The sequence below is a fragment of the Salvelinus sp. IW2-2015 genome, linkage group LG16 (assembly GCF_002910315.2).
Source record: "Salvelinus sp. IW2-2015 linkage group LG16, ASM291031v2, whole genome shotgun sequence".
NCBI classification, from domain to species: domain Eukaryota; kingdom Metazoa; phylum Chordata; class Actinopteri; order Salmoniformes; family Salmonidae; genus Salvelinus; species Salvelinus sp. IW2-2015.
This window is the reverse complement of record NC_036856.1, coordinates 16,602,891-16,617,616: the sequence shown is the minus strand read 5'-3', so window position 1 is coordinate 16,617,616 and position 14,726 is coordinate 16,602,891. Positions and strand designations below refer to the sequence as shown.

The following is a 14,726-nucleotide window of genomic DNA, read 5'->3' as shown; positions in this document are numbered from 1 at the left end:
AGTATCAGGGTGTGCATCAGGGGCAGGTAAGTTAGGGGCAGATATGATGGCCTCATGTTCTGGCTGCAGGTCATCTGGTGGCTGAGGTGATGTGTTGCCTGATAGGTAGGTCTCCATTGCAACTGTTCTCTTTAAAGTCTGTCTTCTATTCCGTTGGTTGCATATCCATTGCCATCTCTTGTTTCTTTGTTCTAGCTTTGTAAGCTCAGAGATAGATTTCACTTCTCCCTTCTCTTTTTTCTTCGTATCTCTCCCTGTCTTTTTGCAGATGTTCCTGGTATTGTATAGGATCTTTTTTTAAATGTTGTATATATATATATATATATCTGTGACCTCTGTGCTGTTTTATGTGGCATCTTCAAAAAATAAAGACAAATATTACTTAGTTTTCAGCTTGTGCTCAACTTGGAGCATTTTCTAGATTCAATTCATTTAAAACATTATTAAATAAGCCTAAAGTAAAAAATTTAAAAAGTAAAGTAAAAACGAATAAGATAATGGATTTGTGTCATTTCCACCACTTTCTGTCATTTCCACCACACTTAAGTTTGTGATGGAAATGACACTTCTACAGTTTCTGGAAAAAAATTGACAGACTGCTTAGCATGCTTTGGTTAGTATTACAGATAGCATATCGTTTACACTAAATATATYAAATATTTTTTTTAATTAAAAAGTTTGACCACATATTAAAGAAATTATAGCCTGTTTGGAAATGACTGACAATAAAGATATTCTCTACACAAGCAATATTTACCTAGATTTTTCTTCAACTTCTGGACTTCAGTGTCACAATATGTTTCCATGGTAACTAAATTAACATTCTCTTGAAAAAACTTTATTAATAAGGAATTTGTCCTCAGTGGTGGAAATGACACCACTCCCAAAGGACAGGTATATTTTGTGTAAAAAAATATATAAAGGGCATACTCACAATAAATATTGATATAGATTTTATTTAATTGACTCTTTCTGTAGTACATATTATATAATGTGTAATTATAAATGTTTTCTCATAGAAAAACATAGTAGAAGCTTAAAAGTCTGGGTCTGGGACAAGGGCAAAATAGTGAAATTGAGGTATAAAATGCATCTGAAAAGTAGCTAAGATACTTGATAGAGAGGTGTTTAAAAAAGTATGGGGTGATTCCAGTGTGAACTTAACATACAAATATTTGTATTTGTTTTATTTTTGATAAAATCCCCAAAATTGACCCGAGGACATAGAAGTGCCCGTAATTGCAGATTCACCCTCTTACCCAATATGCTAGTGACAGTTTTCTATGACCTGCCCAAAGGCATTTCACCTGCCTCAACTAGTAAGGCACTTACAGGTCTTGATTTGAATGATGATGAGTGATACAGACCCACAAATATCATCCCCCCTCCCACCCCAAAATGCTAATCTCCCCTGTTATTGTAATGGTGAGAGGTTAGCATGTCTTGGGGTATGATATTTGTGCGTCTAACTGTTAGTGGAATTAAATAATTCCTCTAATATACTCATTAATTAAATTCAATCTGTCTATTTATAAGAATTTGTAAGATACTTATTAACATAAAATAGACAGGATACAGTCTTATTAAAATTAGATAATAGTGTTTATTCTCGGAGCACGCTGCCATTTGATCATAAACACAGGTTTATATACAAGATATGACGTCATAGGTTACAGAATAAGTCTCATTGTCCTGACAAATAGAAAACAGGTTCAAAAGTTCATTCCAACTTCACAGCACACACACAATACACACAATATAATCAATTATCCTGAAGGCTCACTATAATTTATTACCACTTTAGCAGACAACTCAAGATAATGGAAGACCTAAAAAGTTACCCACAGCCTTATCTAAACATCTCAGGGCTAAGTTGGGTCAGTTCAACCATAGTTCAACGACCCTTTCTGCTTATTTTATAACCAACAACACAAATCTCTTTTCACCAGGCGTGCAGAGTTCAATTAGTTATAGTTTTATCTAAAGCTAGAATTTGTTTTAACTATTTATTAACAAAATTCCTAACACTAACTTTCTCACTCATCATTATTCGTGATTCATTCAGGACTATCTGTAATCATGGAAATGTTTAGAAACATATTCTATTCTTATTTACAATAAAAGTGACTCTAAAATGACACAATACATTATTTACCGTTCATTTCTATTGGCCACAAAATAATCTGAAACACAACCAAAACAAACAGCAAATGTCACAAGCTTGATGTAATCATTGCGTGCTAGGAATATGGGACCAAATACTAAACTTGTGACCACTTTAATACACATAAGTGAATTTGTCCCAATACTTTTGGTCCCCTAAAATGGGGGGACTATGCATAAAAAGTGTTGTAATTTCTAAATGATTCACCCGATATGGATGACAATACCCAAATTAAAGCTGTCAGTCTGCAGTTTAGCCTCATAATAATTGTAGAATTTGAAATCCAAAGTGCTGGAGTAGAGGCCGAACAACATCTAAATTGTCACTGAATAATTACGGAGGTCACTGTATACAATGTTGTCCTAAGTCATATTTCCGGGTCCTGTCCCCTAATCTTTTGAAATGGCTTGACGATTATGTCATCAAATTTGTGAAAACAAGGTAATTTAAGATATATACAATTATATTCCTGTTTGAGGAATTTACTTCTGCCAAATTAACTTTTTTCCCATTGTATACCATTCAAAAAGCCTACAAAAGTTCAAAAACGTCACTTTAATACACTGCTCAAAAAAATAAAGGGAACACTAAAATAACACATCCTAGATCTGAATGAATGAAATATTCTTATTAAATACTTTTTCTTTACATAGTTGAATGTGCTGACAACAAAATCACACAAAAATTTCAATGGAAATCAAATTTATCAACCCATGGAGGTCTGGATTTGGAGTCACACTCAAAATTAAAGTGGAAAATCACACTACAGGCTGATCCAACTTTGATGTAATGTCCTTAAAACAAGTCAAAATGAGGCTCAGTAGTGTGTGTAGACTCCACGTGCCTGTATGACCTCCCTACAATGCCTGGGCATGCTCCTGATGAGGTGCGGATGGTCTCCTGAGGATCTCCTCCCAGACCTGGACTAAAGCATCCGCCAACTCTTGGACAGTCTGTGGTGCAACGTGGCGTTGGTGGATGGAGCGAGACATGATGTCCCAGATGTGCTCAATTGGATTCAGGTCTGGGGAACGGGCGGGCCGGTCCATAGCATCAATGCCTTCCTCTTGCAGGAACTGCTGACACACTCCAGCCACATGAGGTCTAGCATTGTCTTGCATTAGGAGGAACCCAGGGCCAACCGCACCAGCATATGGTCTCACAAAGGGTCTGAGGATCTCATCTCAGTACCTAATGGCAGTCAGGCTACCTCTGGCGAGCACATGGAGGGCTGTGCGGCCCCCCAAAGAAATGCCACCCCACACCATGACTGACCCACCGCCAAACCGGTCATGCTGAGGATGTTGCAGGCAGCAGAACGTTCTCCACGGCGTCTCCAGACTCTGTCACATGTGCTCACTGTGAACCTGCTTTCATCTGTGAAGAGCACAGGGCGCCAGTGGCGAATTTGCCAATCTTGGTGTTCTCTGGCAAATGCCAAACGTCCTGCACGGTGTTGGGCTGTAAGCACAACCCCCACCTGTGGACGTCGGGCCCTCATACCACCCTCATGGAGTCTGTTTCTGACCGTTTGAGCAGACACATGCACATTTGTGGCCTGCTGGAGGTCATTTTGCAGGGCTCTGGCAGTGCTCCTCCTGCTCCTCCTTGCACAAAGGCGGAGGTAGCGGTCCTGCTGCTGGGTTGTTGCCCTCCTACGGCCTCCTCCACGTCTCCTGATGTACTGGCCTGTCTCCTGGTAGCGCCTCCATGCTCTGGACACTACGCTGACAGACACAGCAAACCTTCTTGCCACAGCTCGCATTGATGTGCCATCCTGGATGAGCTGCACTACCTGAGCCACTTGTGTGGGTTGTAGACTCTGTCTCATGCTACCACTAGAGTGAAAGCACCGCCAGCATTCAAAAGTGACCAAAACATTAGCCAGGAAGCATAGGAACTGAGAAGTGGTCTGTGGTCACCACCTGCAGAACCACTCCTTTATTGGGGTGTCTTTCTAATTGCCTATAATTTCCACCTGTTGTCTATTCCATTTGCACAACAGCATGTGAAATTTATTGTCAATCAGTGTTGCTTCCTAAGTGGACAGTTTGATTTCACAGAAGTGTGATTGACTGGGAGTTACATTGTGTTGTTTAAGTGTTCCCTTTATTTTTTTGAGCAGTGTATATACATCTGATGTGCCCTGCAACAGGGTCGGCTGTGGCTCAATAATTTTAACTTGAGTCCACAATCCTTTCCTCGTGTCATTTCCTCCATGAGCGCTGATCTGGCAGAATATGCCAGGCGGCAGCAAGATGGTCTATTCAGCCATCTGTATCAGTGACATTAATGGAAAATATTGAGACACAGCCTATATGGACTTAATAAAATTACAAACATCTTCCATTAATTTATGAACAGTTCTGACTGCTCTGTCTAGCAAAAAGGACACACTTGCTATTTGCAATAGTAGTAGCAGTACTATTACTAGTAGCAACCTGCTAGTTGCATGTCTAAGTTAAAATGGATGCATGAATGGTCCATGTAGACTATACGTGCAAGGCGGTGACAGTGGATGTGATTGTACTGCTACAGTGGGTCACTCAGTCTCTAACTTCCTATTGTGCTGTTCGCAGCCTGGCAGAAGGGGAGTGCTGTTGCATCTGCCTTAATCTCTGTGCCAAGCGATAAGCGCATTTGTGTGAGAGACTGTGTGCTCATGTATGTAGCCCATTGAGAAGAGTTGGGAGAAGTGTGTGTGTGTTTGCGGGAAGGGGGAGCAGCGCTTAAGTCCCATCTGGCAGTGCTACATCCCCCTACTCTTCATCCTAGCCTGCGAAGAGAGGTTGGACAGACTGGAAGGGCTTGTACTACAAAAATAAAACAGATAGATTATTTGAATATTTTTGTCACAGATAAATAGCTAAGCCTATTTTGATGGGCTGCCCATTCCCCAATACAATGCCCTGTCACCTGGTCACCCACCAGCAGTATATGTATAGCATCTGTTAGACTAGTCCTCCGAAACCTGGTCCAACACTCATTCTGCTCTTTCTTTACAGCATGCCAAAGCTGAATCACAGAGATGAAAGGGGAAACTGGTGAATAGAGTGGACTTAACCTTTAATTTACAGAGACCTGTACTACACCAATGGGGTAAACATCATAGAAATTAAGTCAGACATGAAAGTCAAATTTGATCAATTCATTATTTTATTTTCTAAGATGTTTTTTTTGGGGGGGGGGGTGAGGAAAACAACATTTTAAACTAAATATAACAAAGTTGTAAATAATAAACAATGCATAACTGGATACAATAACATACCAACCCCCATCTTCCACTTGGATCCTAACCCTCAGCAAAAAAATAAACAATGTAATATAGTAAATACATTTGAATAAAAAATACATTTATATAACTTAGTTTCTTTAAACAAAAGCTCTGAATGTGTGTCTGGAACTCCTCACACTCGAAGTACAGTCCATCATCTGCTACACACACTCCTATCTCAGGCCACCCAGACACACAAATCTGCTGTATTGCTTGTATTCTCCATACAATCGTCCATAATAGAGAGTAAACACGCCTAAGCTGTCCCAAACCAAACTATAAGCAGCTTGAACAAGAGCATATCCTGGCTGATTCAGGGCGCACAACTTTTGTTCCCTAACTGTTTATGTGGTGATGGACAATAAACCCAAGTACTATGGGTGATGAAGGACTTTCTTTGGTTCTGATGAACATACCAATATAAGAGGTATGCTTTGTTCAAGACAGAACATTTACTGTTAAAATTTGGTTGCTGTGTACAAGTAATCCTGACTCCCCCAAAACCCAACCCAAACAAAGGACCTCCACTATCCTGTGAGTGGTGGTGGACCCTGTATGCCAGAGAAGTTGGGCATTCGGTCGACTTTCACACAGTCGGTCAGAAATTGTGGAATCTTAAGTCTGTCTGAAATAGTGTGGCAACAGTAGAAAGTCAGTGAAAAGGGCTAGTTGGAGCTGAAAAGGGAGCCTGCTGGAAATAAACCTAGTGAATAATAAATTAAAGCACATCTCATTCCATAGCTCTACTAGTGTTATAATGATGTGCTTTTACCCCTAAAATGAAGCAAAAGAGCAACCAATCAAACATGCAACATGACACCAGCAGAGAGTACTGTACATCACTGGATCCATTCCACTGTACAGCGTAAAATAACATGTATGACTGTAACATTTCCCCTCAAACTAAGCAGCATTAATGTATACAATGGATGTGGAGGGTTTGACCCTTTTCAATCCATTTGACCCTCATCTTTAGCAGCAAGTTCAGTTAAAACGCCATCCACCCAACCAGCTTAATCTCAACTGCCCTGACCCAATTTACCTTGCGAATGGCCATTACCAGCATAAGCCTAGTAATTTACAATGATTTTGTGTTTTTAGAGGGATGAAATAACTAAAGTGAAATTGAATATGTACAACTCTAAATCACGTACAAATATTTTAAAAAGCCTTTGGAAAACATCCCATATAGAAACCCAGTAAGATGTGAATTGACTTCCGTGTGAGTAAAGGCCAACTAATGCCTCCTTAACTCAGAGAACGTGGCAGGACTTAGTTTGTGTTCTAAAGGTAAACTCACATGTCCATAACATCAATTGCAGGACAACTACTGTAGAATATGAATCAGGGAGTGAAACATGAGAGTGGTTGCCGAGTTAGAAATCAATCACATCTTAGAGAGATGTTAGCGACTTAATGATGCTTTTGAAACAATTAATTTGGCAGAGAGATTTTGGACTTTAGCCAAAGCAATATTCAGCAACTTTTTAAAAATGATTTTTGCTCTAATCACTTTTTAGATAAAAATTAAACCATGCTTAATAATTATAAAAACGTAAGATTTATGTCTATGAAAGAAATTATTCATAGACATGGACTATTAATCTGACAGCTTAACTGAAAATGAGACAGAGAGGAAGAGACAGGAGGAGAGAAAGAGAAGAGAGCAAAGAAAAAAGATTCCACAAGAAACATTAGCAACAAACCTGCTTTCAAATAGGACAGTTATACTCATACGTCAACACCACAGGATTTGTAAAGTAGTGGCTCAGTGTCATCGTTGTGTTAGAAAAGAGAAATACACACATTCCCCATTCAAATTAAATACCAAAATGTCGGTGCTCAAAACAGACTTTCATTACTCAATGATTTGCCCATGTTAGGGTTGTTAGTTCAAATTGAATCATGTGTAAATGTCTCAGAAGATGATAAACAGTACATGTGTTTAGAACACCTAGCCTGTTTGAGGTTGTTTTTGCCTGGGGTAATAGAGGGGCTTTAGACAGACAGAAATAAAACAGGCAGAATGTAGAGAGCCCTCCATGCCTGGGGTAATAGAGGGGCTTTGGACAGACAGAAATAAAACAGGCAGAAGGTAGAGAGCCCTCCATGCCTGGGTGCATTCTTGCACTGTCCAAGGGGCGGGAGGTGGACTAGATTCTCTGACCAGGATTAATGACAGGTGACAGAGACAGAAAAATAGGAAAACAACTAAAAGACAGGGCTGCCGAGCATCCAGACAAAGTCGCCCCAAAAGGTGAAGGATCATTCATTCTGAGAGCCCAGCCATCCATTCCTCCTGACCCACTTAGACCCAGAGGAACAGAGGGGAGCCAGAGGAGGGTTGGAGCCTGGAGGCGGTGTGGGGGTGTTCAGGCATGCTGTACGGCCAGCTCCTGGCCAATGAAGCGGCGCAGGCGCTCCAGGTACTGGCTGTACAGTTCGATGTCGTTGTGTCCCGCCCCCTCCACCCAAAGTGGCTCCACGGCCTTGGGACAGCGCTCGAACAGAGCCAGACCGTGGGAGAAGTCGATCACCTCGTCCTCAGTCCCGTGGATGATCAGCACCGGTGACGTGATCTTAGACACCTTCTCAATGCTGACAGAGACACAATGGGCAAAGGAGTTAGTGACTGGGGATAAGGGAAGCAAAGGTAGTCCCTAGACGGCAATGTACGATAGGAATTATGTAACAACATTGTTATAACTAATGGGCAAGTATGTTCTTAAAGGGTAACCATGGATAGAAAGCATTGTACAGTCTGTTCTAGCATGGCCAGTTAGTGCAAAATGCCCTGCAGCCTTGAGCACTGAGCAGCAACTGTTCTCTAACAGGTAGAGGGACAAACAGGACAGGAAGGGGAGAATAATGAGAACACAATCCTGCTGCATGTAAATGCATCTCCCAGATCAGCTCCATCTGCTAGTTCAGATGGAAGAGAGAACTTTCAGTCCTCCATCCCCCACATAACAGCAAATACAGATCTGAACCAAGCTAGTATCACATCACTTGGAGTCCACTCTGACTAGATGGAGTATTGAGTATGGGAGCTGAGTGTTGTGTGGGCTGGGGAGTGCCAACTGGGCAACAGGCGCGGGAGAATTCAGGAGGATGGAGGAGAACACCGGAGGCTTTCACCACAGATAAGAGGCATCCCCAGCTCCCTCCCCACCACCTACTCTACTCCCACACTGCACTGCCTGGTTCTGGAACTGGACTGTAATGGAATCCTATTCAGTGAACCAGCATGTGATCTTAATGGTTCAGATACCACACGACCACATTTGACATAATAACGGGCGATGATATGACAAATGACTGGAGGAGTCAGTGTTTCTGACACCTGCTTATGATCTGATGCAGAGTGAGAGATGACTCAGTTATGTACTAAGGCTGATTCCCCAGGGAGAGAGGCTGAATAATAAAATACGTGGAAGCTATGAAAGAGATTGCAGCTCTTCTTTTAGTTGGACAGAAATATTTTGCCACTGACACTTCTAGTTCTATAATGATCTGCTAATCTTGACAAGTCTGCAATAATGCAATAATGTGAAGATGGAGGACGGTGTGGTAGATGACTCACTTGGGGAAAGCATCAAAGCAGTATGTCTTCTTGGTGTCTGGGAAGGCCACCCGCATGCCAGAGGTGAGGGGGGAGTGGAGCACCACAGCGGCACACTCATACCGTGATGCCAGGTCGACCGTGGGAACGGTGCCAATGCTTTGCCCATACAGGATTATGTTCTCTGGGCTGATGCCATATCTGATCACAACCAGGAAGAGAGTGGAATAAAATACAATAATGTCAAGGAAAAGCTTGTATTGGCAAACGATTTGAACATAAATCACTCCTATGAAACCTAAACTGTGATAATATGGAATGATAATATATATTTTTATCACAAAGATCCAGTAGTTGACGGGTAACAAATGTCTGCGAACATGGCACGCCTAATACAAAAAACAGCTGTAGCTCCATAACTCTAAAATCCATTCCAGGGGCAGCCGTTGATAGCACAGCATCCCATCAATCTAATGACAGTCCATCAGCTGCATGAGCCCTTCCTTGTGTGAAATGACTCCACCCACACCACCCCTCCTCCTCTCTCTGTAAGGTGACATCTCCCACACTGACTGCGTTGTGGCGGTGCCGTATGTACCGTGTGCGCAGGGCCTGCCAGGCGGCTTCAATGTCAGCGTAGAGGTTCTTCTCGGAAGGCTTGCCCGTGCTGACACCATAGCCGGAGTAGTCGTAGGAGAAGATGTTGCAGTTGATGCGTGTGCCCAGGCCGATATAGAAGCTGCTCATCTGGCCCAAGTCCACCGCGTTGCCATGGGAGAACAGCACTGTAAACCTGGTGAGAGAGGCCACAGAGCAACGACTAGGTTAAAAAGATGGACGCTACCATAGCCGCGGGAAGATGTTTTGAGTTGGGGGTGCAACCAAAGGCCCAAGCCAATGAAAAGAGGGGAGACAAAGATTGAACAATATTAGGATGAAATATAAATAGGCTACAGTACAGGCTACTTAATAAACTATCGAGTGGCACCGACTCACCCAATGATGAAGATAGCATAGGCTACTCACCGGTGATGGCTAATGTTCCTATGCTAAAGATGTAGAGTTGTTGCGAAAACATTTGGTAGTTTCTATAGACAAATTAGTCTACTATTTTCAGCAGTAGGCATTTGCTTTATAAACGATGTTTTTCCCACGATTGTATTTAGAAATGTGCAAAAGGCAGATTGTAGCTGTTCACTTACAGCCACAACCACAAAAATAGAATCCATAGAACGGAGGTTCGGATTCAAGTCATGACTGGCAACCATTGTGAGTGTACCCATGAGTTTACCAGTCAAATTGCCAGGGTTAGAGATTCCAAAAGCCATTCTATAGATTATATTTCTATGGTTGCATAGCAACAAGTACTAGAAGCTGTCTGCCAAAATTGCGGCTCTCTGGTGTTTTGAATGATTTTGTTGATGTCTGTAAGCTACAGACAGGAGTAATTAGACTATATAATTTTGGCAAATGCATTTAAATTTATCAGGGGGTGCTGCAGCACCACCAACACCCCTATTTCCTGCGGCTATGGACTCTACCTGGTATTTTTACCTATCCTAACCTGTATTGTGTGAACAGCAGATTTCCATTGAAAACTCAGGAATTACCTCTTTGCATGGGACATGAATATGCTGTATAAGGTAAATTGGTTACGGCCACAGACTCAAGACAGGACTAGTTCACTAAGTTTGAATCAGGTCTTTTTGCTTGTTCTGTACTACATATGAATAATAGGGTTGCTATACCCCAGGCATCATCCATGTGCTTTATATTCATGAATGTGAGCTGTGCTCCCTAAAGCAACTGGATACTCTCTATTCTTTAAATAGACTGGGCCTCTCCCATACACTAAGTTATTTCTTTGCTCTTGGGCGTTTTGCTCAAAATGTGACCCTGAACAAGGAATACGATATTACATTGCATGCGTGACACTGATATTACTCAAGTGTAACAAGACCCAGTCCATGTCTTCGCAAAGCAATTTAGTTTATTACTGAACGCCACAACAAGAGAAACAATTTTGCTACCTGAAGTCATACAATATGAAGACATACTGAGGTATAAACTCAGCAAACCTGACTATCAAAGACCAATTGACAAATCTGACAAGACCACAGGCAAACATTTTAGCATAAATTGGGGTAAGAATAAGTAGAATGGTATTTGTAAGTCAAAAGAGATGGCCTAAACAAATGAATGCCGAAAGCAGGAAGAGAACAGATTTGAGATAGCCACACACAATGAGATGCAGTACAGGAAGTAAGGAAATAGGACACAAGGGAGTGGAAAAATAATGGCATTACAAAAAGAAGACGAGAGGAAAAGGGGCGAGTTGGGACACATGGTCAGACAAAAGGACCTAAATGAGCCAAGATACACGCACGCGCACACACTGTTCTGCGTGACTAACCTGGCGGTGGGGGCACAGCGGATGTACATGCAGCCCACTCGATTGCCACGGCTGGAGCGGGTGAAGAACACCTCTGTAGCATCCAGCTCTCTCTGGGAGTACTGAAACTCAGCTCGCTCTGTCAGGTGGAGCTTCCATTTTCCCTCTGCAGGACCAGTGCTGCCTGAACCCCCTACAGCTGCTCCAGGTACCCCTCCCCTGGATCTCAGCCCCGCTGACCCTGCTGTCCCTGGGGCTGCAGATCCATCGAGGTCCGGCAAGAGGGAATATGTAGGCTCAGGAGGCAGGAAGGCAAGCTTGGCGGCAATACGGCTCGGACAGGGAGGGCAGCAGAACAGGCAGCATAGCTCACTGACAGATAGGCCATTCATTTTCTACTGTGGGGGCAAAGACGACATTGTATGTTGATCTGATTTCAAAACAAAGGAGTACAACAAAATTTGACATGCAAAGTTGTATTTACAATTACATTACTGTTAAAATTGTTCAGAAATACTTTAGTAGTTATCGTCAATTCTAACTAACAATAAAACTAACACATTTCATGTTAAAGAATAAAAAAAGTTCTGCCTACCTGTGAGAGGATATTATTTGGAAAAAAATTAACTATAACACATGCAAAAATCAACAATTGATCCAAAGCCAACCCCTACTCTCCAAAACAAAACATGAAAGTTATCCTGTCAGCAAAAATCTGAAATTAAGACGGTCGTCTGAAAAGGTTATTTTGAAAGTAGAATCAGGTGATTTTGTAGTATGGCTGAAGTCCACATGAAATCCATATTTCCAAGTATTGGCTGTTATTATTGAGGTGTTTTCGTAGTGATCGACTTAATCATTGTTGGAGAGAATCGAGTAAAGTTAACTTCAGCCAACACTGGGTATGGCTACTTTTCCTGTTAGCTAATGACTAGTTAGCTAACTAATGAGCAACTGTGAATCTGGATAGCTGAAGCTCCCACTCTGTTTACATCTCATATCGAATAGCCTAACAGTAGCTTTACATCTCATTGCGCATAGGCGGTTTGTTGAGAAGTATTCCACTATAGTTAGCTGTCATCAACAATATTGACCTTCTACTGCTAACGTTAGTACAGCCAAATGATTCAAAGCGTAAAGTCGTGCCTGCAAAGGAATAAGTAAACACATCCCGGCAATGCTAATGACGACACACAAAAACAATATTATTTTTAACCACAGAAACCAAACCAAAGCTTAATTTTCAACACATTTTGTATCGCTAAGTAGCCAGCTAACGTTAGCTAAATTAGGTCACAGAAATGTATCAGCTAAGCAGCTAGCATTGGGTAGCTAGCAAACTAGCTAGCTAGTTTAGTTATTCAGACCTGAAAACATCAATTTTAGGAGGACAGTCATTTGTGGACACCGACGCAAATATATAGCCTGGGAACAAAAAAAACAAAAAAACGTCACGAATATCCGTTTTGATAATCAAATCGGTTTTTAGTGGTTGAAATGCTTAGCAGCTACTGTCATTTAGTAATCCATTGGATGTGCAGTGTTTTGTCATCTCCGGAAATGACAGGGACAGGACGTGACGGACAGGGCAGCTTCCAATGATAAGCAGGGGGAACTTCGTAACGTTATCAAACAGATTACAATGTACAGTATAATTTTTAGACCTCAATAGATACACTCCATGAGCAATGTATCCCTATTGTTTCTCTAACTACCAGATCAGATGGGCTGATGACATGGGAATCACTTACCATAATATACAATCATGACATGTGAATCACTTATTGTTCAATTTATTCAATTGTTTTTTTTATCTCAAATTAATCCTCTTGTTGATTTAAATGAAAAAGTATTCTGTGTGGAGTGACAATGTTATCTTTGTAAGATACAGTTACTGGTTTGTGTGGGCTTGCTTGTAAAGATCCATTGAATCATTCTTAGGACTTCATAAGGAACTGCCATGAATCAAGGTCTACTCTTGAAAACAGTAACCACACTTGAAGGAATGAAGGAAGCAAGAGGGCTTGGGAAAGGTTGAAGGAGGAGACTGACTAGCAGCTCTGGCATTCTTCTGGTGAGAAAAGATTTCCTGTAGTGAGGTACTAAGGGGGGGGGGGGGGGGGGGGGGGGGTTACTACTTCTCTGGAAAATAGTTGTCAGCATATTTTCCACTATCTTTTGTTGTTGCATGGACCTCTTCCAGCACATAGAAGTTAGAAGCTATGTCTCATAGGTGATATATGTATAGTAAATGCAACTCAACACATAAAACAGATGAAAGGCAAGGTATACAATCACCATTAATGGTTGAGTGTTCCATCTCCAAAACAGAAGTCACATCTATGAGGTAAATGACAGTAGTGGTGCTGTCTCTTATACACATCTAGATGTGTATAAGAGACAGCACATAGAAGTTAGAAGCTATGTCTCATAGGTGATATATGTATAGTAAATGCAACTCAACACATAAAACAGATGAAAGGCAAGGTATACAACTGTCTCTTATACACATCTAGATGTGTATAAGAGACAGCAGATAGGCCATTCATTTTCTACTGTGGGGGCAAAGACGACATTGTATGTTGATCTGATTTCAAAACAAAGGAGTACAACAAAATTTGATATTCAAAGTTGTATTTACAATTACACTACTGTTAAAATTGTTCAGAAATACTATATGTAGTTATCGTCAATTCTAACTAACAAATCTTATGTTAAAGAATAAAAAAGTTCCACCTACCTGTGAGAGGATATTATTTGCAAAAAATGAACTATAACACATGCAAAAATCAACCATTGATCCAAAGCCAACCCCTACTCTCCAAAACAAAACATGAAAGTTTTCCTGTCAGCAAAAATCTAAAATTAAGACAGTTGTCTGAAAATGTTATTTTGAAAGTAGAATCAGGTGATTTTAGTTAGTTAGTTGTCAGCTTTCAATAGTTGTCAGCATATTTTCACTATATTTTGTTGTTACATGGACCTCTTCCAGCACATAGAAGTTAGAAGCTATGTCTCATAGGTGATATATGTATAGTAAATGCAACTCAACACATAAAACAGATGAAAGGCAAGGTATACAATCACCATTAATGGTTGAGTGTTCCATCTCCAAAACAGAAGTCACATCTATGAGGTAAATGACAGTAGTGGTGTCGTAGCTGAATCAGAATTAGTTAGGTAACATAGATAAATAAGATGTTTTATTTACTTTATACTTGTCATTAGAATGTCTTCTTTTGGACTATACTGTTGGCAGTTGCATTTTCCTTTGTTCTCTAGGGAAAAGTCACTTGGGGCCCAGAGAGGGGAGAGGTCAGGCTTGTATTTTACA

The 14,726-nt window shown here is 41.1% G+C and overlaps 1 protein-coding gene across 3 annotated transcripts; it reads right to left on the bottom strand.

Annotated features, from left to right (window-relative positions):
• Positions 1-5,213: 5,213 nt before the first annotated feature.
• abhd17ab (abhydrolase domain containing 17A, depalmitoylase b) lies at positions 5,214-12,973 on the bottom strand. Of its 3 annotated transcripts, none has more exons than XM_024004098.3 (5): positions 11,988-12,973; positions 11,414-11,790; positions 9,599-9,793; positions 9,022-9,201; positions 5,214-8,036 (listed from the first exon to the last, which is right to left on the bottom strand). In XM_024004098.3, exons 2-5 carry the CDS (start codon positions 11,782-11,784, stop codon positions 7,811-7,813), a joined length of 972 nt encoding a protein of 323 aa, XP_023859866.1. In that variant the 5' UTR covers positions 11,785-11,790; positions 11,988-12,973; the 3' UTR covers positions 5,214-7,810. The 3 variants fall into 3 exon arrangements, with proteins under 3 accessions (XP_023859866.1, XP_023859867.1, XP_023859869.1); XM_024004099.3 differs by having other exon boundaries at positions 11,414-11,787; XM_024004101.3 differs by having other exon boundaries at positions 12,760-12,973.
• Between the last annotated feature and the right edge of the window lie 1,753 nt (positions 12,974-14,726).